The 24,358-nt window shown below is 47.4% G+C and overlaps 2 protein-coding genes across 2 annotated transcripts; one reads left to right on the top strand and one right to left on the bottom strand.

Annotated features, from left to right (window-relative positions):
• Positions 1-2,452: 2,452 nt before the first annotated feature.
• LOC120041766 lies at positions 2,453-5,358 on the top strand (the record flags this gene model as incomplete). Its single annotated transcript, XM_038986628.1, has 2 exons — positions 2,453-4,480; positions 4,694-5,358. A coding segment is annotated over one exon (1,955 nt), but the record flags the coding sequence as incomplete, so codon positions are not given.
• A 398-nt stretch (positions 5,359-5,756) lies between these two features.
• Positions 5,757-24,148, bottom strand: nipa2 (NIPA magnesium transporter 2). Its single transcript, XM_038986627.1, has 6 exons — positions 24,020-24,148; positions 22,817-23,062; positions 15,118-15,174; positions 14,869-14,959; positions 6,985-7,145; positions 5,757-6,802 (listed from the first exon to the last, which is right to left on the bottom strand). The coding sequence occupies exons 2-6, from the start codon at positions 22,953-22,955 to the stop codon at positions 6,153-6,155; spliced, it is 1,098 nt and encodes a 365-aa protein (XP_038842555.1). The 5' UTR covers positions 22,956-23,062; positions 24,020-24,148; the 3' UTR covers positions 5,757-6,152.
• Positions 24,149-24,358: the final 210 nt, after the last annotated feature.

The raw sequence follows: 24,358 nt of genomic DNA, 5'->3' as shown, positions 1-24,358 counted from the left end.
GGGTATATAACCTGGTGTATTTTCCAGGCAGTGTTTCGGGGACGGTCTCCACTGGCTGGGTATATAACCTGTGTATTTTCCAGGCAGTGTTTCGGGGACGGTCTCCACTGGGCTGGGTATATAACCTGTGTTGTATTTTCCAGGCAGTGTTTCGGGGACGGTCTCCACTGGGCTGGGTATATAACCTGTGTTGTATTTTCCAGCAGTGTTTCGGGGACGGTCTCCACTGGGCTGGGTATATAACCTGTTTGTATTTTCCAGGCAGTGTTTCGGGGACGGTCTCCACTGGGCTGGGTATATAACCTGTGTTGTATTTTCCAGGCAGTGTTTCGGGGACGGTCCTCCACTGGGCTGGGTATATAACCTGTGTTGTATTTTCCAGGCAGTGTTTCGGGGACGGTCTCCACTGGGCTGGGTATATAACCTGTGTTGTATTTTCCAGGCAGTGTTTCGGGGACGGTCTCCACTGGGCTGGGTATATAACCAGTTCGACGTCTGTGGTATATTTTCCAGGCAGTGTTTCGGGGACGGTCTCCACTGGGCTGGGTATATAACCTGTGTTGTATTTTCCAGGCAGTGTTTCGGGGACGGTCCTCCACTGGGCTGGGTATATAACCTGTGTTGTATTTTCCAGGCAGTGTTTCGGGGACGGTCTCCACTGGGCTGGGTATATAACCTGTGTTGTATTTTCCAGGTAGTGTTTCGGGGACGGTCTCCACTGGGCTGGGTATATAACCTGTGTTGTATTTTCCAGGCAGTGTTTCGGGGACGGTCTCCACTGGGCTGGGTATATAACCTGTGTATTTTCCAGGCAGTGTTTCGGGGACGGTCTCCACTGGGCTGGGTATATAACCTGTGTATTTTCCAGGTAGTGTTTCGGGGACGGTCTCCACTGGGCTGGGTATATAACCTGTGTATTTTCCAGGCAGTGTTTCGGGGACGGTCTCCACTGGGCTGGGTATATAACCTGTGTATTTTCCAGGCAGTGTTTCGGGGACGGTCTCCACTGGGCTGGGTATATAACCTGTGTATTTTCCAGGCAGTGTTTCGGGGACGGTCTCCACTGGGCTGGGTGTATAACCTGTGTATTTTCCAGGCAGTGTTTCGGGGACGGTCTCCACTGGGCTGGGTATATAACCTGTGTTGTATTTTCCAGGCAGTGTTTCGGGGACGGTCTCCACTGGGCTGGGTATATAACCTGTGTTGTATTTTCCAGGCAGTGTTTCGGGGACGGTCTCCACTGGGCTGGGTATATAACCTGTGTATTTTCCAGGCAGTGTTTCGGGGACGGTCTCCACTGGGCTGGGTATATAACCTGTGTATTTTCCAGGCAGTGTTTCGGGGACGGTCTCCACTGGGCTGGGTATATAACCTGTGTTGTATTTTCCAGGCAGTGTTTCGGGGACGGTCTCCACTGGGCTGGGTATATAACCTGTGTTGTATTTTCCAGGCAGTGTTTCGGGGACGGTCTCCACTGGGCTGGGTATATAACCTGTGTTGTATTTTCCAGGCAGTGTTTCGGGGACGGTCTCCACTGGGCTGGGTATATAACCTGTGTTGTATTTTCCAGGCAGTGTTTCGGGGACGGTCTCCACTGGGCTGGGTATATAACCTGTGTTGTATTTTCCAGGCAGTGTTTCGGGGACGGTCTCCACTGGGCTGGGTATATAACCTGTGTTGTATTTTCCAGGCAGTGTTTCGGGGACGGTCTCCACTGGGCTGGGTATTTAACCTGCGTTGTATTTTCCAGGCAGTGTTTCGGGGACGGTCTCCACTGGGCTGGGTATATAACCTGTGTTGTATTTTCCAGGCAGTGTTTCGGGGACGGTCTCCACTGGGCTGGGTATATAACCTGTGTTGTATTTTCCAGGCAGTGTTTCGGGGACGGTCTCCACTGGGCTGGGTATATAACCTGTGTATTTTCCAGGCAGTGTTTCGGGGACGGTCTCCACTGGGCTGGGTATATAACCTGTGTTGTATTTTCCAGGCAGTGTTTCGGGGACGGTCTCCACTGGGCTGGGTATATAACCTGTGTATTTTCCAGGCAGTGTTTCGGGGACGGTCTCCACTGGGCTGGGTATATAACCTGTGTATTTTCCAGGCAGTGTTTCGGGGACGGTCTCCACTGGGCTGGGTATATAACCTGTGTATTTTCCAGGCAGTGTTTCGGGGACGGTCTCCACTGGGCTGGGTATATAACCTGTGTATTTTCCAGGCAGTGTTTCGGGGACGGTCTCCACTGGGCTGGGTATATAACCTGTGTATTTTCCAGGCAGTGTTTCGGGGACGGTCTCCACTGGGCTGGGTATATAACCTGTGTTGTATTTTCCAGGCAGCGTTTCAGGGACGGTCTCCACTGGGCTGGGTATATAACCTGTGTTGTATTTTCCAGGCAGTGTTTCGGGGACGGTCTCCACTGGGCTGGGTATATAACCTGTGTTGTATTTTCCAGCAGTGTTTCGGGGACGGTCTCCACTGGGCTGGGTATATAACCTGTGTATTTTCCAGGCAGTGTTTCGGGGACGGTCTCCACTGGGCTGGGTATATAACCTGTGTTGTATTTTCCAGGCAGTGTTTCGGGGACGGTCTCCACTGGGCTGGGTGTATAACCTGTGTATTTTCCAGGCAGTGTTTCGGGGACGGTCTCCACTGGGCTGGGTATATAACCTGTGTTGTATTTTCCAGGCAGTGTTTCGGGGACGGTCTCCACTGGGCTGGGTATATAACCTGTGTATTTTCCAGGCAGTGTTTCGGGGACGGTCTCCACTGGGCTGGGTATATAACCTGTGTATTTTCCAGGCAGTGTTTCGGGGACGGTCTCCACTGGGCTGGGTATATAACCTGTGTTGTATTTTCCAGGCAGTGTTTCGGGGACGGTCTCCACTGGGCTGGGTATATAACCTGTGTTGTATTTTCCAGGCAGTGTTTCGGGGACGGTCTCCACTGGGCTGGGTATATAACCTGTGTTGTATTTTCCAGGCAGTGTTTCGGGGACGGTCTCCACTGGGCTGGGTATATAACCTGTGTTGTATTTTCCAGGCAGTGTTTCGGGGACGGTCTCCACTGGGCTGGGTATATAACCTGTGTTGTATTTTCCAGGCAGTGTTTCGGGGACGGTCTCCACTGGGCTGGGTATATAACCTGTGTTGTATTTTCCAGGCAGTGTTTCGGGGACGGTCTCCACTGGGCTGGGTATTTAACCTGCGTTGTATTTTCCAGGCAGTGTTTCGGGGACGGTCTCCACTGGGCTGGGTATATAACCTGTGTTGTATTTTCCAGGCAGTGTTTCGGGGACGGTCTCCACTGGGCTGGGTATATAACCTGTGTTGTATTTTCCAGGCAGTGTTTCGGGGACGGTCTCCACTGGGCTGGGTATATAACCTGTGTATTTTCCAGGCAGTGTTTCGGGGACGGTCTCCACTGGGCTGGGTATATAACCTGTGTTGTATTTTCCAGGCAGTGTTTCGGGGACGGTCTCCACTGGGCTGGGTATATAACCTGTGTATTTTCCAGGCAGTGTTTCGGGGACGGTCTCCACTGGGCTGGGTATATAACCTGTGTATTTTCCAGGCAGTGTTTCGGGGACGGTCTCCACTGGGCTGGGTATATAACCTGTGTATTTTCCAGGCAGTGTTTCGGGGACGGTCTCCACTGGGCTGGGTATATAACCTGTGTATTTTCCAGGCAGTGTTTCGGGGACGGTCTCCACTGGGCTGGGTATATAACCTGTGTATTTTCCAGGCAGTGTTTCGGGGACGGTCTCCACTGGGCTGGGTATATAACCTGTGTTGTATTTTCCAGGCAGCGTTTCAGGGACGGTCTCCACTGGGCTGGGTATATAACCTGTGTTGTATTTTCCAGGCAGCGTTTCAGGGACGGTCTCCACTGGGCTGGGTATATAACCTGTGTTGTATTTTCCAGGCAGTGTTTCGGGGACGGTCTCCACTGGGCTGGGTATATAACCTGTGTTGTATTTTCCAGGCAGTGTTTCGGGGACGGTCTCCACTGGGCTGGGTGTATAACCTGTGTATTTTCCAGGCAGTGTTTCGGGGACGGTCTCCACTGGGCTGGGTATATAACCTGTGTTGTATTTTCCAGGCAGTGTTTCGGGGACGGTCTCCACTGGGCTGGGTATATAACCTGTGTATTTTCCAGGCAGTGTTTCGGGGACGGTCTCCACTGGGCTGGGTATATAACCTGTGTATTTTCCAGGCAGTGTTTCGGGGACGGTCTCCACTGGGCTGGGTATATAACCTGTGTTGTATTTTCCAGGCAGTGTTTCGGGGACGGTCTCCACTGGGCTGGGTATATAACCTGTGTTGTATTTTCCAGGCAGTGTTTCGGGGACGGTCTCCACTGGGCTGGGTGTATGATCATCTCCCTACTGGGTCAACAGAGACGCTTTGACATCCTGGACTTCAGCTATCACCTGCTGAAGGTGCAGAAACACGATGGAAAGGATGAGATCATCAAGAGTGTGGTGAGTGGAGGGTCAGGGGTCAGCGACACTAGAACCGTCACAGACCCCAAACAGCTGGGTTGTTTGTATGTCATTAGCACAAGTGGTGCTTAGTGAATACAATCATGGGTGTCATGTTTAGGGTAATCTCTTGCCAGACGGTCTTTTAGATCCGATCAAAAAAAACAATGCTTTATTACATCATTGGCCTGAATAATGTCTCTCCTTCCTCAGCCTCTTAAAAAGATGGTGGACAGAATCCACAAGTTCCAGGTTCTCAACGATGAGATCTACGCCATTCTGAACAAGTACCTAAAGTCAGGCGATGGGGAAAATATGCCCGTGGAACATGTCCGGTGTTTCCAGCCTCCTATCCACCAATCCCTGGCCAGCAACTGAGATTATTGGATGGTGAACCTGTCAGTGTTTAACTAAACACAAAGGATGCATCTCAACTGTTTTATATAACTGCACTACATAGTGAGTAGGGTGCCTTTTTGGACACATTTATCAAATATTCTTCCACCTTTTAAAGCAGCAGTGGCCCATGAGACGAAGAGGGTCCAACTTTCCTTACATACTGTTTGTTAGGATGATTATTGTGCCTTAAAATCAATCGCTGTGTTTCCTAGTTTGTGTGCTAAACTGTGTTTCATACATCTAGACCAGGGAATGACTCGATGATTTATTTCAGGGGGTTTGGGGATATCGTTGTTGAACAGTAGCCTGTATTCAATGAAGGGGAATGGGACAGAGTAGAGTATATTTGGTGTTAACCATTTTCATGCTAAAAACCTGAAATCTGTAAAGGAACCAAGTTTCTTAATGATAAAACATTTATCCACTTTGTGTTGGAATTATTTTAATCATTTTTTCATTCAATAAATATGTAACAAATATCTGCTTCTTGAGGGCATTTTATGTAAAAGATACAACAAAAAGTTGATGGTGATTTTCCGATAACTCTTCGGAACAAGTCTCAGGTTACGTTCCAAATGACCCCCTATTCCCTATGTAGTGCACTACTTGTGACCAGATCCCTATAGGTAGTGCACACTACTTGTGACCAGATCCCTATGGGTAGTGCACTACGTAGGGAATAGGTTGCCACGTGGGACTGATCCATAATCGACCTGCCAAACCCAGAACTGGAGCCAGATTTAAAATCAGACCTGGGATCTCCCTCAAGAATATTACAAAAACAAAGCTGTTGATTTGTAGAAGGAAACTCGGTGCATGTTGAAATACAGAATGATAGAATATTGCCAGCTGCAGAGGAAGAGACCTGTCTTCTCCATGGAGTCAGATATCCAGAGGGAAGAGATGCACCCCTTTTATTCAGAGAACAGAAGGTAAATCTAATCCAAGTACAATCAGTTGGTCCATCCAAGTCAAGAGTTGATTGTTTTAATATGTTAAAAAAAACGAAATATATAAAAAAAAAAACATCCACACCAGTGTAGTCCTAGGGGAGAATCCCAAATAGCACCCTACCCTCTATATAGTGCACTAGTTTTAACCAGAGTAGTGCACTATAAAGGGAAAAGGATGCTATTTAATCATCCCCGAATCATTTGGGATGTAAAAGTCAGTCGGGGGGGGGGGGGCGCAGGACCAGGTAGTTAGCTAGTTCCTCTAAGAGGCGGTCAGTAGGATAGGGGGGGGGGGGGTCCGCAGGCCCAGAACCAGCCAGCTAGGCTGTCATGGCACCATTTCTCCTGGACAGGCTGTCAAACGGCAGGCCCACCTCCCTCTCCTCCAGGTCCCTCTCCGTGGAGTCATTGTGCAGCAGTTCGTAGCTGCCGTGTGTTGTCACTCCGTTAGCTGCCGGCCCGGACCTCTCGTCCTTCCTGATGGACACAGCCAGCGTGGACAGGCTCACATTAAGGTCCTTAAAGGCATGGAGCAGAAAGATACCAACTATAATGGTCAGGAACCCACTCAGAGTCCCGATAACATCAGCAGCGGCCATGTGCTCCCACTCCTTGAAGAGGATGGCAGAGCAGGAGAGGACTGAGGTGGTGAAAAACACGTAGTAGATGGGTGTGACCAGGGAGGTGTTGAAGATATCCAGAGCCTTGTTCAGGTAGTTGATCTGTGTGGAGACGCAGGCCACCAGCCCGAGCAGTAACACCCAGGCTAAAGGGTTCCCCACCACAGGCCTCCCAGCTATGGCCTCTTTGATGGCGATGCCCAACCCCTTCACACACGACACAGACAGAGCTCCTATCACAGAGCAGATGGTAATATACACCATGATGTTGGTCTGGCCGTGCCGAGGGCCCACCACCACGATGAAGATGAGCGCTACGATGATGACGAAGGTGGCAAACACCAGGAAACCTGAGGGAGACAGAGGATGGCTTAGCTCGCAGGAAGTTAAACAGAAGAGTCTGAAGTTAGTCATTAGAGGAGAGTATAAAGTCCCAGCCTCAAACCACCTCCTCCAAAGAGCTTTAAGAGGAAGCAGCTTTTCAGAATACAGTAACTCATGTAGTCGAGGGGATGGGCTGTCCGGTACCGACCTGGGTCCACCAGTTTCCGAGCCATGTGGTCCAGACTGTTGATCTCTTCCTCCTTAGGGGCGTGGATCACCATGGTAGTAGAGCCCAAGATACTGAGCAGACAGCCCAGCTTCCCGTGCAGGTTCAGACGCTCTGTCAGGAAGTACGAGGACAGCACCGCACTGCCGCAAAACATAGAAAACACAAAGTTATATAGTTAACCTAAAATAGAGTTATATTTATATTATATTACAGTAACACAGTTATATTACAGTAACAGTTATATTACAGTAACACAGTTATATTACAGTAACACAGTTAACTTAAAATACAGAACCGCAAGTTATATTACAGTAACACAGTTATATTACAGTAACAGTTATATTACAGTAACACAGTTAACCTAAAATACAGAACAGTAACAGTTATATTACAGTAACAGTTATATTACAGTAACACAGTGAACCTAAAATACAGAACAGTAACACAGTTATATTACAGTAACACAGTTAACCTAAAATACAGAACTGCAACAGTTATATTACAGTAAGTTATATTACAGTAACAGTTATATTACAGTAACAGTTATATTACAGTAACACAGTTATATTACAGTAACACAGTGAACCTAAAATACAGAACAGTAACACAGTTATATTACAGTAACAGTTATATTACAGTAACAGTTATATTACAGTAACAGTTATATTACAGTAACACAGTGAACCTAAAATACAGAACAGTAACACAGTTATATTACAGTAACACAGTTATATTACAGTAACACAGTTATATTACAGTAACACAGTTATATTACAGTAACACAGTGAACCTAAAATACAGAACAGTAACACAGTTATATTACAGTAACACAGTTAACCTAAAATACAGAACTGCAACAGTTATATTACAGTAAGTTATATTACAGTAACAGTTATATTACAGTAACACAGTTATATTACAGTAACAGTTATATTACAGTAACACAGTTATATTACAGTAACAGTGAACCTAAAATACAGAACAGTAACACAGTTATATTACAGTAACAGTTATATTACAGTAACAGTTATATTACAGTAACACAGTGAACCTAAAATACAGAACAGTAACACAGTTATATTACAGTAACACAGTTATATTACAGTAACACAGTTATATTACAGTAACACAGTGAACCTAAAATACAGAACAGTAACACAGTTATATTACAGTAACACAGTTATATTACAGTAACACAGTTATTACAGTAACACAGTGAACCTAAAATACAGAACAGTAACACAGTTATATTACAGTAACACAGTTATATTACAGTAACACAGTTAACCTAAAATACAGAACTGCAAGTTATATTACAGTAACACAGTTATATTACAGTAACAGTTATATTACAGTAACACAGTTAACCTAAAATACAGAACAGTAACAGTTATATTACAGTAACACAGTTATATTACAGTAACACAGTTATATTACAGTAACACAGTTATATTACAGTAACACAGTTAACCTAAAATACAGAACTGCAACAGTTATATTACAGTAAGTTATATTACAGTAACAGTTATATTACAGTAACACAGTTATATTACAGTAACAGTTATATTACAGTAACACAGTTATATTACAGTAACACAGTGAACCTAAAATACAGAACAGTAACACAGTTATATTACAGTAACAGTTATATTACAGTAACAGTTATATTACAGTAACACAGTGAACCTAAAATACAGAACAGTAACACAGTTATATTACAGTAACACAGTTATATTACAGTAACACAGTTATATTACAGTAACACAGTGAACCTAAAATACAGAACAGTAACACAGTTATATTACAGTAACACAGTTATATTACAGTAACACAGTTAACCTAAAATACAGAACTGCAACAGTTATATTACAGTAACAGTTATATTACAGTAACAGTTATATTACAGTAACAGTTATATTACAGTAACACAGTTATATTACAGTAACAGTTATATTACAGTAACACAGTTATATTACAGTAACACAGTTATAACCAATGTTCCCGCAAATTTTAGGTCTGCTGACAAACTTGAAAGTTGTGCAACTTCCAGCGTGCGTTTTACTGTGAACACTGAGGCTGTACCCGCTTTAAGTTAGTTTTACCGTGAACACTGAGGCTGTACCCGCTTTAAGTTACAGTTTTACTGTGAACACTGAGGCTGTACCTGCTTTAAGTTACAGTTTTACTGTGAACACTGAGGCTGTACCTGTTTTAGGTTAGTTCTACTGTGAACACTGAGGCTGTACCTGCTTTAAGTTACAGTTTTACTGTGAACACTGAGGCTGTACCTGCTTTAAGTTACAGTTTTACTGTGAACACTGAGGCTGTACCTGTTTTAGGTTAGTTCTACTGTGAACACTGAGGCTGTACCCGCTTTAAGTTACAGTTTTACTGTGAACACTGAGGCTGTACCCGCTTTAAGTTACAGTTTTACTGTGAACACTGAGGCTGTACCCGCTTTAAGTTACAGTTTTACTGTGAACACTGAGGCTGTACCCGCTTTAAGTTACAGTTTTACTGTGAACACTGAGGCTGTACCCGCTTTAAGTTACAGTTTTACTGTGAACACTGAGGCTGTACCCGCTTTAAGTTACAGTTTTACTGTGAACACTGAGGCTGTACCTGCTTTAAGTTACAGTTTTACTGTGAACACTGAGGCTGTACCCGCTTTAAGTTAGTTTTACTGTAAACACTGAGGCTGTACCCACTTTAAGTTACAGTTTTACTGTGAACACTGAGGCTGTACCCGCTTTAAGTTACAGTTTTACTGTGAACACTGAGGCTGTACCTGCTTTAAGTTACAGTTTTACTGTGAACACTGAGGCTGTACCCGCTTTAAGTTAGTTTTACTGTGAACACTGAGGCTGTACCCGCTTTAAGTTAGTTTTACTGTGAACACTGAGGCTGTACACCTGCTTTAAGTTACAGTTTTACTGTGAACACTGAGGCTGTACACCTGCTTTAAGTTACAGTTTTACTGTGAACACTGAGGCTGTACCCGCTTTAAGTTAGTTTTACTGTGAACACTGAGGCTGTACCCGCTTTAAGTTAGTTTTACTGTGAACACTGAGGCTGTACCCGCTTTAAGTTACAGTTTTACTGTGAACACTGAGGCTGTACCCGCTTTAAGTTACAGTTTTACTGTGAACACTGAGGCTGTACCCGCTTTAAGTTACAGTTTTACTGTGAACACTGAGGCTGTACCCGCTTTAAGTTACAGTTTTACTGTGAACACTGAGGCTGTACCCGCTTTAAGTTACAGTTTTACTGTGAACACTGAGGCTGTACCCGCTTTAAGTTACAGTTTTACTGTGAACACTGAGGCTGTACCCGCTTTAAGTTACAGTTTTACTGTGAACACTGAGGCTGTACCCGCTTTAAGTTACAGTTTTACTGTGAACACTGAGGCTGTACCCGCTTTAAGTTACAGTTTTACTGTGAACACTGAGGCTGTACCTGCTTTAAGTTACAGTTTTACTGTGAACACTGAGGCTGTACCCGCTTTAAGTTAGTTTTACTGTAAACACTGAGGCTGTACCCACTTTTAGTTACAGTTTTACTGTGAACACTGAGGCTGTACCCGCTTTAAGTTAGTTTTACTGTAAACACTGAGGCTGTACCCACTTTAAGTTACAGTTTTACTGTGAACACTGAGGCTGTACCCGCTTTAAGTTACAGTTTTACTGTGAACACTGAGGCTGTACCCGCTTTAAGTTACAGTTTTACTGTGAACACTGAGGCTGTACCCGCTTTAAGTTACAGTTTTACTGTGAACACTGAGGCTGTACCTGCTTTAAGTTACAGTTTTACTGTGAACACTGAGGCTGTACCCGCTTTAAGTTAGTTTTACTGTGAACACTGAGGCTGTACCCGCTTTAAGTTAGTTTTACTGTGAACACTGAGGCTGTACACCTGCTTTAAGTTACAGTTTTACTGTGAACACTGAGGCTGTACACCTGCTTTAAGTTACAGTTTTACTGTGAACACTGAGGCTGTACCCGCTTTAAGTTAGTTTTACTGTGAACACTGAGGCTGTACCCGCTTTAAGTTAGTTTTACTGTGAACACTGAGGCTGTACCCGCTTTAAGTTACAGTTTTACTGTGAACACTGAGGCTGTACCCGCTTTAAGTTACAGTTTTACTGTGAACACTGAGGCTGTACCCGCTTTAAGTTACAGTTTTACTGTGAACACTGAGGCTGTACCCGCTTTAAGTTACAGTTTTACTGTGAACACTGAGGCTGTACCCGCTTTAAGTTACAGTTTTACTGTGAACACTGAGGCTGTACCCGCTTTAAGTTACAGTTTTACTGTGAACACTGAGGCTGTACCCGCTTTAAGTTACAGTTTTACTGTGAACACTGAGGCTGTACCCGCTTTAAGTTACAGTTTTACTGTGAACACTGAGGCTGTACCCGCTTTAAGTTACAGTTTTACTGTGAACACTGAGGCTGTACCTGCTTTAAGTTACAGTTTTACTGTGAACACTGAGGCTGTACCCGCTTTAAGTTAGTTTTACTGTGAACACTGAGGCTGTACCCACTTTTAGTTACAGTTTTACTGTGAACACTGAGGCTGTACCCGCTTTAAGTTACAGTTTTACTGTGAACACTGAGGCTGTACCCGCTTTAAGTTACAGGTTTAACAGGGGACAAGTAGGCTACTGTGGCAATTTGATCATAATGTAGTCCTACCAGAGTGGCCTAACATCAAAAACAATGGAGAAAATGCATCCCATAATATTTTAACATGGAAATCGCTGCTACTGTAGGCTGAATGATAGAACAGCTAATGTGTGGTGTTCAATGTAGTTCTACATTCCATGAGACTTTAGAAAACAACATGCAGGGCTTGACATTAACCTGTTAATCCACTTGTCCTTCAGACAAGGAGGTGACTGACAATGTTGTTTGATGCAAGACACTGCATCATTATTTCCATAACATTACAGAGAATTAGACTAATAATGCTACCCTCTGCCTATTGGCTACTTAGCTTATTCAAGCCCGTCTCAAAATACAACACTGCCACTTCAAGACAAAAAAAAAAAGCTCTTTACCTGACTGGCTTTTCAAAGATGTCTAGAAATGTGCTCTTGTGTTAAACACTTCCCCGTTGCGGACTACAAATGATCCATAACTGGGCTAATAACTCACTAACTAGCAACGGACATGAACAAACGTGCACACACGGCTACATGTAGCGCTCACTTTGACCTCAAAACAAGTACAACTATGCATGACCACTCATGCTGTAAACATAGTCCAGTTCACAATGAATGGCACAGAGCCATATATGGCAATGGTCTATTTGCATATAGGACTACTGCAGATCTGATTGTTTATACGAGCTGAGTCAGGTGTGTCAAAGCTGTAGAATCCTGAGTTCTTCCTACAACAAAATCTCTTGCATAGTTCGTTTGGTTTCGGTACGTTGCATTAAAAGTGGCTAATATTGCATTGATTTGATCACAGTTGCCACAGTAAAGGAAAACGTTGAATCTTCACTCCGTGGGCAGATACATTATTTCTATTTCGCGGCAGTCTCAGGGAACATTGGTTATAACCTAAAATACAGTACCGCAACACAATTATAACCTAAAATACAGTACCGCAACACAATTATAACCTAAAATACAGTACCGCAACACAATTATAACCTAAAATACAGTACCACACTGCAATGAGATGAAGCATTACATCAAACTCACAGCACCACACTGTACTAACATACACTGAACAAAAATAAACGCAACAGTTGGTCTCATGTTTCATGAGCTGAAATAAAAGATCCCAGAAAAGTTCCGTATGCACAAAAATGCTTATTTCTCAAATAATCTGCACAAATGTTTACATCCCTGTTAGTGAGCATTTCTCCTTTGCCAAGATAATCCATCCACCTGACAGGTGTGGCGTATCAAGAAGCTGATTAAACAGCATGATCATTACACAGGTGGACCTTGTGCTGGAGACAATAAAAGGCCACTCTTAAAATGTGCAGTTGTCACAACACAATGCCACAGATGTTTTGACAGTGTGCAATTGGCATGCTGACTGCAGGAATGTCCACCAGAGCTGTTGCCAGATCATTTTGTTAATTTCTCTACCATAAGCCGCCTCCAACGCCGTTTTAGAGAATTTGGCAGCATCTCCAACCGGCCTCACAACCGCAGACTAATTTCTGAACAAACTGTCAGAATCTGTCTCAGGGAAGCTCATCTGTATGCTCGTCGACCTCACCAGGGTCTTGACCTGACTGCAGTTCGGCATCGTAACCCGACTTCAGTGGGCAGATGGCCACTGGCACTTTGGAGAAGTGTATTCTTCACAATGAATCCCGGTTTCAGCTGTACTGGGCAGATGACAGACTGTGTGGGCGATCGGTTTGTTGATGTCAACGTTGTGAACAGAGTGCCCCATGGTGGTGGTGGGGTTATGGTATGGGCAGGCATAACCTGCAGACAACAAACACAATTGTATTTTATCGATGGCAAATTGAATGCACAGAGATACCGTGATGAGATCCTGAGGCCCATTGCAGTACCATTCATTCGCCGTCACCCCTTCATGTTTCAGCATGATAATGCACGGCCCCATGTCGCAAGGATCTGTACACAATTCCTGAAAGTTGAAAATGTCCCAGTTCTTCCATGACCTACATACTCAACAGACATGTCACCCGTTGAGCATGCTTGGAATGCTCTGGATTGACGTGTACAACAGTGTGTTCCAGTTCCCTCCAATATCCAGGAACTTCACACATCCATTGAAGAGGAGTTTGACAACATTCCACAGGCCACAATCAACAGCCTGATCAACTCTATGTGAAGGAGATGTGTCACGCTGCATGAGGCTAAATGGTGGTCACATCAGATACTGACTGGTTTTCTGATCCACGCCCCTACCTGTTGTAAGGTATCTGTGACCAACAGATGCATATCTGTATTCCCAGTCATGTGAAATCCATAGATTAGGGCCGAATGAATTTATTTCAATTGACTGATTTCCTGTAACTCAGTAAAATGTTTGAAATTGTTGCATGTTGTGTTCATATCTTTGTTCAGTGTTTAACAGTTCACACACAGAAGTAGAATACAAACATTGTCAAACCTCTACAGGACAGCATTGCAACAACACACACACGGTTCAGTCATTCACACACCTGGTACACACACACGGTTCAGTCATTCACACACCTGGTACACACACACGGTTCAGTCATTCACACACCTGGTACACACACACGGTTCAGTCATTCACACACCTGGTACACACACACGGTTCAGTCATTCACACACCTGGTACACACACACGGTTCAGTCATTCACACACACACACACGGTTCAGTCATTCACACACCTGGTACAACTTCACACTGAGGGCCTCCAGAGGAGTGACCTACCTGACCAGCACACTGAGGGCCCCCAGAGGAGTGATCTACCTGACCAGCACACTGAGGGGTGACCTACCTGACCAGCACACTGAGGGCCACCAGAGGGGTGACCTACCTGACCAGCCCCCAGAGGGGTGACCTACCTGACCAGCACACTGAGGGCCCCCAGAGGGGTGACCTACCTGACCAGCACACTGAGGGCCCCCAGAGGGGTGACCTACCTGACCAGCACACTGAGGGCCACCAGAGGGGTGACCTACCTGACCAGCCCCCAGAGGGGTGACCTACCTGACCAGCACACTGAGGGCCCCCAGAGGGGTGACCTACCTGACCAGCACACTGAGGGCCCCCAGAGGGGTGACCTACCTGACCAGCACACTGAGGGCCACCAGAGGGGTGACCTACCTGACCAGCCCCCAGAGGGGTGACCTACCTGACCAGCACACTGAGGGCCCCCAGAGGGGTGACCTACCTGACCAGCACACTGAGGGCCCCCAGAGGGGTGACGAGAGTAGCAGGAGCGAAGGCATACGCTGCAAAGTTAGCCCCTTCACCAGCCGCCACTGAAAACACACATCACAGGAGCACAAGCCGACATGTTTATATTTTACCAGGTAAGTCGACTTGAGAACAGAACGACCTGAGGAACAGGGGGATATAGAAACTGAGGTGAACTGAATCACATATTAAGAGGAACATTTTATCCATAGTCCTCACTTACTTGATAATAAGCCAGCCCACCAGAGACATTCTTTAAGATATGCGTGTCCGCCTTGTCCTAGACAAAGACAAAAAAACAAGTTCAGTAGCTAGCAACATTTCAGATCACTAGCTTTAATTAGTTACTCAAACATTCTCATGTGTGTTCAATAAAAAATGTCCTGCAGTCACACCATATAAACCACTGAGACAGTTCAACTCTAGGGCGCTATGGTAACAACCAGGGTGACACACTGTAGGTTTATCAATAGTACACTTTGACCCAGTATGACACTAGCTGCATGTGTCCTTTCTGCTTGTTCCTGGGCTGTATCCCAAATGACAGTGCACTACCCCTATGGGCCCTGGTCAACAGTAGAGCACTACCTCTACGGGCCCTGGTCAACAGTAGAGCACTACCTCTATGGGCCCTGGTCAACAGTAGAGCACTACCCCTATGGGCCCTGGTCAACAGTAGAGCACTACCTCTATGGGCCCTGGTCAACAGTAGAGCACTACCCCTATGGGCCCTGGTCAACAGTAGAGCACTACCCCTATGGGCCCTGGTCAACAGTAGAGCACTACCCCTATGGGCCCTGGTCAACAGTAGAGCACTACCCCTATGGGCCCTGGTCAACAGTAGAGCACTACCTCTACGGGCCCTGGTCAACAGTAGAGCACTACCTCTACGGGCCCTGGTCAACAGTAGAGCACTACCTCTACGGGCCCTGGTCAACAGTAGAGCACTACCTCTACGGGCCCTGGTCAACAGTAGAGCACTACCTCTATGGGCCCTGGTCAACAGTAGAGCACTACCCCTATGGGCCCTGGTCAACAGTAGAGCACTACCTCTACGGGCCCTGGTCAACAGTAGAGCACTACCCCCCCCTGGTCAACAGTAGAGCACTACCTCTATGGGCCCTGGTCAACAGTAGAGCACTACCCCCCCCTGGTCAACAGTAGAGCACTACCTCTATGGGCCCTGGTCAACAGTAGAGCACTACCTCTACGGGCCCTGGTCAACAGTAGAGCACTACCTCTACGGGCCCTGGTCAACAGTAGAGCACTACCTCTACGGGCCCTGGTCAACAGTAGAGCACTACCTCTACGGGCCCTGGTCAACAGTAGAGCACTACCTCTACGGGCCCTGGTCAACAGTAGAGCACTACCTCTACGGGCCCTGGTCAACAGTAGAGCACTACCTCTACGGGCCCTGGTCAACAGTAGAGCACTACCTCTACGGGCCCTGGTCAACAGTAGAGCACTACCCCTACGGGCCCTGGTCAACAGTAGAGCACTACCCCTATGGGCCCTGGTCAACAGTAGAGCACTACCCCTACGGGCCCTGGTCAACAGTAGAGCACTACCTCTATGGGCCCTGGTCAACAGTAGAGCACTACCTCTACGGGCCCTGGTCAACAGTAGAGCACTACCTCTACGGGCCCTGGTCAACAGTAGAGCACTACCTCTACGGGCCCTGGTCAACAGTAGAGCACTACCTCTACGGGCCCTGGTCAACAGTAGAGCACTACCCCTACGGGCCCTGGTCAACAGTAGAGCACTACCCCTACGGGCCCTGGTCAACAGTAGAGCACTACCTCTATGGGCCCTGGTCAACAGTAGAGCACTACCTCTATGGGCCTTGGTCAACAGTAGAGCACTACCTCTACGGGCCCTGGTCAACAGTAGAGCACTACCCCTACGGGCCCTGGTCAACAGTAGAGCACTACCCCTACGGGCCCTGTTCAACAGTAGAGCACTACCCCTATGGGCCCTGGTCAACAGTAGAGCACTACCCCTACGGGCCCTGGTCAACAGTAGAGCACTACCCCTATGGGCTCTGGTCAACAATAGAGCACTACCCCTACGGGGCCTGGTCAACAGTAGAGCACTACCCCTACGGGCCCTGGTCAACAGTAGAGCACTACCTCTACGGGCCCTGGTCAACAGTAGAGCACTACCTCTACGGGCCCTGGTCAACAGTAGAGCACTACCCCTACGGGCCCTGGTCAACAGTAGAGCACTACCTCTACGGGCCCTGGTCAACAGTAGAGCACTACCTCTACGGGCCCTGGTCAACAGTAGAGCACTACCTCTACGGGCCCTGGTCAACAGTAGAGCACTACCTCTACGGGCCCTGGTCAACAGTAGAGCACTACCCCTACGGGCCCTGGTCAACAGTAGAGCACTACCTCTACGGGCCCTGGTCAACAGTAGAGCACTACCTCTACGGGCCCTGGTCAACAGTAGAGCACTACCTACTGGACGCTAGTTAATGATTGGGTGTGTATATAGAAGGCAAGGTGCAGCAGAGAGCCTACTAGTTAATGATTGGGTGTGTATATAGAAGGCAAGGTGCAGCAGAGAGCCTACTAGTTAATGATTGGGTGTGTATATAGAAGGCATGGTGCAGCAGAGAGCCTACTAGTTAATGATTGGGTGTGTATATAGACGGCAAGGTGCAGCAGAGAGCCTACTAGTTAATGATTGGGTGTGTATATAGAAGGCATGGTGCAGCAGAGAGCCTACTAGTTAATGATTGGGTGTGTATATAGAAGGCATGGTGCAGCAGAGAGCCTACTAGTTAATGATTGGGTGTGTATATAGAAGGCAAGGTGCAGCAGAGAGTCTACTAGTTAATGATTGGGTGTGTATATAGAAGGCAAGGTGCAGCAGAGAGCCTACTAGTTAATGATTGGGTGTGTATATAGAAGGCAAGGTGGAGCAGAGAGTCTACTAGTTAATGATTGGGTGTGTATATAGAAGGCAAGGTGCAGCAGAGAGTCTACTAGTTAATGATTGGGTGTGTATATAGAAGGCAAGGTGCAGCAGAGAGTCTACTAGTTAATGATTGGGTGTGTATATAGAAGGCATGGTGCAGCAGAGAGTCTACTAGTTAATGATTGGGTGTGTATATAGAAGGCAAGGTGGAGCAGAGAGTCTACTAGTTAATGATTGGGTGTGTATATAGAAGGCAAGGTGCAGCAGAGTCTACTAGTTAATGATTGGGTGTGTATATAGAAGGCATGGTGCAGCAGAGAGTCTACTAGTTAATGATTGGGTGTGTATATAGAAGGCAAGGTGCAGCAGAGAGTCTACTAGTTAATGATTGGGTGTGTATATAGAAGGCAAGGTGCAGCAGAGAGTCTACTAGTTAATGATTGGGTGTGTATATAGAAGGCATGGTGCAGCAGAGAGCCTACTAGTTAATGATTGGGTGTGTATATAGAAGGCAAGGTGGAGCAGAGAGTCTACTAGTTAATGATTGGGTGTGTATATAGAAGGCAAGGTGCAGCAGAGAGTCTACTAGTTAATGATTGGGTGTGTATATAGAAGGCAAGGTGGAGCAGAGAGTCTACTAGTTAATGATTGGGTGTGTATATAGAAGGCAAGGTGCAGCAGAGTCTACTAGTTAATGATTGGGTGTGTATATAGAAGGCAAGGTGCAGCAGAGTCTACTAGTTAATGATTGGGTGTGTATATAGAAGGCAAGGTGCAGCAGAGAGCCTACTAGTTAATGATTGGGTGTGTATATAGAAGGCATGGTGCAGCAGAGAGCCTACTAGTTAATGATTGGGTGTGTATATAGAAGGCAAGGTGCAGCAGAGAGCCTACTAGTTAATGATTGGGTGTGTATATAGAAGGCAAGGTGCAGCAGAGAGTCTACTAGTTAATGATTGGGTGTGTATATAGAAGGCAAGGTGGAGCAGAGAGTCTACTAGTTAATGATTGGGTGTGTATATAGAAGGCAAGGTGCAGCAGAGTCTACTAGTTAATGATTGGGTGTGTATATAGAAGGCAAGGTGCAGCAGAGTCTACTAGTTAATGATTGGGTGTGTATATAGAAGGCAAGGTGCAGCAGAGAGCCTACTAGTTAATGATTGGGTGTGTATATAGAAGGCATGGTGCAGCAGAGAGCCTACTAGTTAATGATTGGGTGTGTATATAGAAGGCAAGGTGGAGCAGAGAGTCTACTAGTTAATGATTGGGTGTGTATATAGAAGGCATGGTGCAGCAGAGAGCCTACTAGTTAATGATTGGGTGTGTATATAGAAGGCAAGGTGCAGCAGAGAGTCTACTAGTTAATGATTGGGTGTGTATATAGAAGGCAAGGTGCAGCAGAGAGTCTACTAGTTAATGATTGGGTGTGTATATAGAAGGCAAGGTGCAGCAGAGAGTCTACTAGTTAATGATTGGGTGTGTATATAGAAGGCAAGGTGCAGCAGAGAGTCTACTAGTTAATGATTGCTGTGTGTAATAAAAGCCGAAGGGTGACAAACTAATCAAGTGTTCAACTCTGCCGCACCCTTCTGCACCAGTCAGTTACTACCACATTCTAACCTGAACTCACAAGACAAGTTGTCAACAATTCCATTCACACCCATTTACACAGCCACACCTGGCAGATCGGTAAGATATTCATGTGTAAATTGGAAATGTGTTTTTTTCTCGCATATCCCAACTCACCCTGAGACACCCTCTGAGGGGGCTCATGGCCAGCCATTATCCCACCCCTCTCTGAGAGGGCTCATGGCCAGCCATTATCCCACCCCTCTCTGAGAGGGCTCATGGCCAGCCATTATCCCACCCCTCTCTGAGAGGGCTCATGGCCAGCCATTATCCCACCCCTCTCTGAGAGGGCTCATGGCCAGCCATTATCCCACCCCTCTCTGAGAGGGCTCATGGCCAGCCATTATCCCACCCCTCTCTGAGAGGGCTCATGGCCAGCCATTATCCCACCCCTCTCTGAGAGGGCTCATGGCCAGCCATTATCCCACCCCTCTCTGAGGGGGCTCATGGCCAGCCATTATCCCACCCCTCTCTGAGAGGGCTCATGGCCAGCCATTATCCCACCCCTCTCTGAGAGGGCTCATGGCCAGCCATTATCCCACCCCTCTCTGAGAGGGCTCATGGCCAGCCATTATCCCACCCCTCTCTGAGAGGGCTCATGGCCAGCCATTATCCCACCCCTCTCTGAGAGGGCTCATGGCCAGCCAGTATCCCACCCCTCTCTGAGAGGGCTCATGGCCAGCCATTATCCCACCCCTCAGAGGGCTCATGGCCAGCCATTATCCCACCCCTCAGAGGGCTCATGGCCAGCCATTATCCCACCCCGCTGAGAGGGCTCATGACCAGCCATTATCCCACCCCTCAGAGGGCTCATGGCCAGCCATTATCCCACCCCTCTCTGAGAGGGCTCATGGCCAGCCATTATCCCACCCCTCTCTGAGAGGGCTCATGGCCAGCCATTATCCCACCCCTCTCTGAGAGGGCTCATGGCCAGCCATTATCCCACCCCTCTCTGAGAGGGCTCATGGCCAGCCATTATCCCACCCCTCTCTGAGAGGGCTCATGGCCAGCCATTATCCCACCCCTCTCTGAGAGGGCTCATGGCCAGCCATTATCCCACCCCTCAGAGGGCTCATGGCCAGCCATTATCCCACCCCTCAGAGGGCTCATGGCCAGCCATTATCCCACCCCGCTGAGAGGGCTCATGACCAGCCATTATCCCACCACGCTGAGAGGGCTCATGGCCAGCCATTATCCCACCCCTCTCTGAGAGGGCTCATGGCCAGCCATTATCCCACCCCTCTCTGAGAGGGCTCATGGCCAGCCATTATCCCACCCCTCTCTGAGAGGGCTCATGGCCAGCCATTATCCCACCCCTCTCTGAGAGGGCTCATGGCCAGCCATTATCCCACCCCTCAGAGGGCTCATGGCCAGCCATTATCCCACCCCGCTGAGAGGGCTCATGACCAGCCATTATCCCACCACGCTGAGAGGGCTCATGGCCAGCCATTATCCCACCCCTCTCTGAGAGGGCTCATGGCCAGCCATTATCCCACCCCTCTCTGAGAGGGCTCATGGCCAGCCATTATCCCACCCCTCTCTGAGAGGGCTCATGGCCAGCCATTATCCCACCCCTCTCTGAGAGGGCTCATGGCCAGCCATTATCCCACCCCTCTCTGAGAGGGCTCATGGCCAGCCATTATCCCACCCCTCTCTGAGAGGGCTCATGGCCAGCCATTATCCCACCCCTCTCTGAGAGGGCTCATGGCCAGCCATTATCCCACCCCTCTCTGAGAGGGCTCATGGCCAGCCATTATCCCACCCCTCTCTGAGAGGGCTCATGGCCAGCCATTATCCCACCCCTCTCTGAGAGGGCTCATGGCCAGCCATTATCCCACCCCTCTCTGAGAGGGCTCATGGCCAGCCATTATCCCACCCCTCTCTGAGAGGGCTCATGGCCAGCCATTATCCCACCCCTCTCTGAGAGGGCTCATGGCCAGCCATTATCCCACCCCTCTCTGAGAGGGCTCATGGCCAGCCATTATCCCACCCCTCTCTGAGAGGGCTCATGGCCAGCCATTATCCCACCCCTCTCTGAGAGGGCTCATGGCCAGCCATTATCCCACCCCTCTCTGAGAGGGCTCATGGCCAGCCATTATCCCACCCCTCTCTGAGAGGGCTCATGGCCAGCCATTATCCCACCCCTCTCTGAGAGGGCTCATGGCCAGCCATTATCCCACCCCTCTCTGAGAGGGCTCATGGCCAGCCATTATCCCACCCCTCTCTGAGAGGGCTCATGGCCAGCCATTATCCCACCCCTCTCTGAGAGGGCTCATGGCCAGCCATTATCCCACCCCTCTCTGAGAGGGCTCATGGCCAGCCATTATCCCACCCCTCTCTGAGGGGGCTCATGGCCAGCCATTATCCCACCCCTCTCTGAGAGGGCTCATGGCCAGCCATTATCCCACCCCTCTCTGAGAGGGCTCATGGCCAGCCATTATCCCACCCCTCAGAGGGCTCATGGCCAGCCATTATCCCACCCCTCAGAGGGCTCATGGCCAGCCATTATCCCACCCCTCAGAGGGCTCATGGCCAGCCATTATCCCACCCCTCTCTGAGAGGGCTCATGGCCAGCCATTATCCCACCCCTCTCTGAGAGGGCTCATGGCCAGCCATTATCCCACCCCTCTCTGAGGGGGCTCATGGCCAGCCATTATCCCACCCCTCTCTGAGGGGGCTCATGGCCAGCCATTATCCCACCCCTCTCTGAGGGGGCTCATGGCCAGCCATTATCCCACCCCTCTCTGAGAGGGCTCATGGCCAGCCATTATCCCACCCCTCTCTGAGAGGGCTCATGGCCAGCCATTATCCCACCCCTCAGAGGGCTTATGGCCAGCCATTATCCCACCCCTCAGAGGGCTTATGGCCAGCCATTATCCCACCCCTCAGAGGGCTCATGACCAGCCATTATCCCACCCCTCAGAGGGCTCATGACCAGCCATTATCCCACCCCTCAGAGGGCTTATGGCCAGCCATTATCCCACCCCTCAGAGGGCTCATGACCAGCCATTATCCCACCCCTCAGAGGGGTCATGACCAGCCATTATCCCACCCCTCAGAGGGCTTATGACCAGCCATTATCAACGGCGACCCTGGAGCAATTAGGGTTAAGCGCAGATTTTTTTTCACCGGCTCAGGGATTCGAACTAGCAACCTTTCGGTTACTGTCCAAATGCTCTAACAGCTAGGCTACCTGCCACCCATCTATGCGTACAGTACATATAAACAAGAAGACCTGCTCTCTTCATCTCTTTCTCAAATGTACAAATTCAACCAAACGATACTGTGTACTCTACTTTAACATGTTAGTAATTTAGTAGACACTCTTATCCAGAGCAGCAGTTGGTGACTGAACATAAACATGACCTTACCTGCCCTGCACTGTCCCTTCCTGGCCAGGCGGAGTAGTCCTTTCTTCTTGAGGATGAAGCTTCCTCCTATGAAGATGCTGGAGCTGATGGCTAGTCCCAGGCCGATGTAGAAATCATACTTCCCTCTGTCCTGGCCCATAGTGACGCTGGATGAGTTGTTCGTACTGTTTGTTACATTGACCACAACACACAGGAGTTGCTGACCAGCTGAACACTTGTCACCAACCTGTGACACCACTCTACCTTCTGTAAGAAAGCAAAACGACACAAGACAAACAAAATATTAAACTCATACATCAATGTACCTTGGAAATAATGTCCTTACTACGACTGTGATATGTTGCCTCACCTAGCTTTAAGACGAATGCACTAAGTTGCTCGGGATAAAAGTGTCTGCTAAATTACAAATGTAAATTGAAATCAATTTGCCTAGGTGAATGTACCTAAAGTTTACAACTGTTAATAATTCAATTGTAGAATCTGATTCCTCCCAGTTAGGCTAACTTACCATTTCGACAAGTTACATCACAGAGTGAACAACCCTGATCCAAAATAGTTAGTTCCATTATAGAAATGGCACATTGACAATCCGTATGCTAGGTAGACCAAACCCTGTCTACCACTTCCGCAACCTGTACTCATGTGAATTCAATGAGTCAAGAATTCAGTTAGTGACTAAGATTGCAGTAATCAAATATCCAATGTGGCGCTGCAAAACCCATGAAACCTCAGGCCAAGACAATGTTGCTGTCACGAAATACCGGTTGTCATTCAAACCTGCACAATGAAAACAATAACATGATCTGATTTGTGAGGCGCTTCAGGAGATTTGTGTTCATATTATAACTAGCTATTGTAGCTAGCTAACGTTCACTGGCATGGTTATTGCTAACGTAACGTTAGCCAGCTAGCTAATTAGACAACTAGCTAGCTAAATTACTACCTTCAATTTCCTAGCATCGCTATCAGTTTACTAACTAGCATAGCTATCATTTTGAGATTAAGCTCAAGCCTTCTTGTTGTCCACCTCAGAGTCAGATCAAAACTAGCTAGCTTGTTAGCATAAGGGCTAACGTGCCCTAAATCGGTTGGTAATTGTACCAGTTAGCTAGCTATGTGAAAATCTGCGGCCAAATAACTAACTAGCAAGCTGGCATGATATCGTAAACATGAATATCATATGTATGTTTCCATACGAAATACCTGGTAAAAGATCCCTGGTTTTCCCAGATAAACAGTGGTAGTTAGCTAGCTATGTGATAAATAGCAAGTTCTAGCTATGTAGCTCTATCATTTTGTTACGACCTAATTTGAAGGTAAGGTTGACGCGGTCCGCCCACACATGGTGAAAGGGCGATTCTTCACGCATGCGTACAAATAGGTCCTGAGAAGTTCCTCGTTCTACCAGAAATTCTCTAGATTAATATTTTAGTGATCACTTTAATAAAAAAGTGCCCTATTTGATTGCCACATTCTAAATGGACTGTTACACCTTGAAATGTTTTCAACCACTTTTAACTAAGCCTAGCCCACATACAGCTT

The sequence above is a fragment of the Salvelinus namaycush genome, unplaced genomic scaffold (assembly GCF_016432855.1).
Source record: "Salvelinus namaycush isolate Seneca unplaced genomic scaffold, SaNama_1.0 Scaffold532, whole genome shotgun sequence".
NCBI classification, from domain to species: domain Eukaryota; kingdom Metazoa; phylum Chordata; class Actinopteri; order Salmoniformes; family Salmonidae; genus Salvelinus; species Salvelinus namaycush.
Note: the sequence above shows the minus strand (reverse complement) of the source record. Positions and strands in the feature narration are given on the sequence as shown.

Coding starts and splice junctions, on each gene's coding strand:
- nipa2 (XM_038986627.1), bottom strand. CDS start 22,955: ATGGGCCAGGACAGAGGGAAGTATGATTTCTACATCGGCCTGGGACTA. Junction 15,175..22,816: donor GAAGGGACAGTGCAGGGCAG/GTAAGGTCATGT, acceptor GTCTTTGTCTAG/GACAAGGCGGACACGCATAT. Junction 14,960..15,117: donor GTGGGCTGGCTTATTATCAA/GTAAGTGAGGAC, acceptor GTGTGTTTTCAG/TGGCGGCTGGTGAAGGGGCT.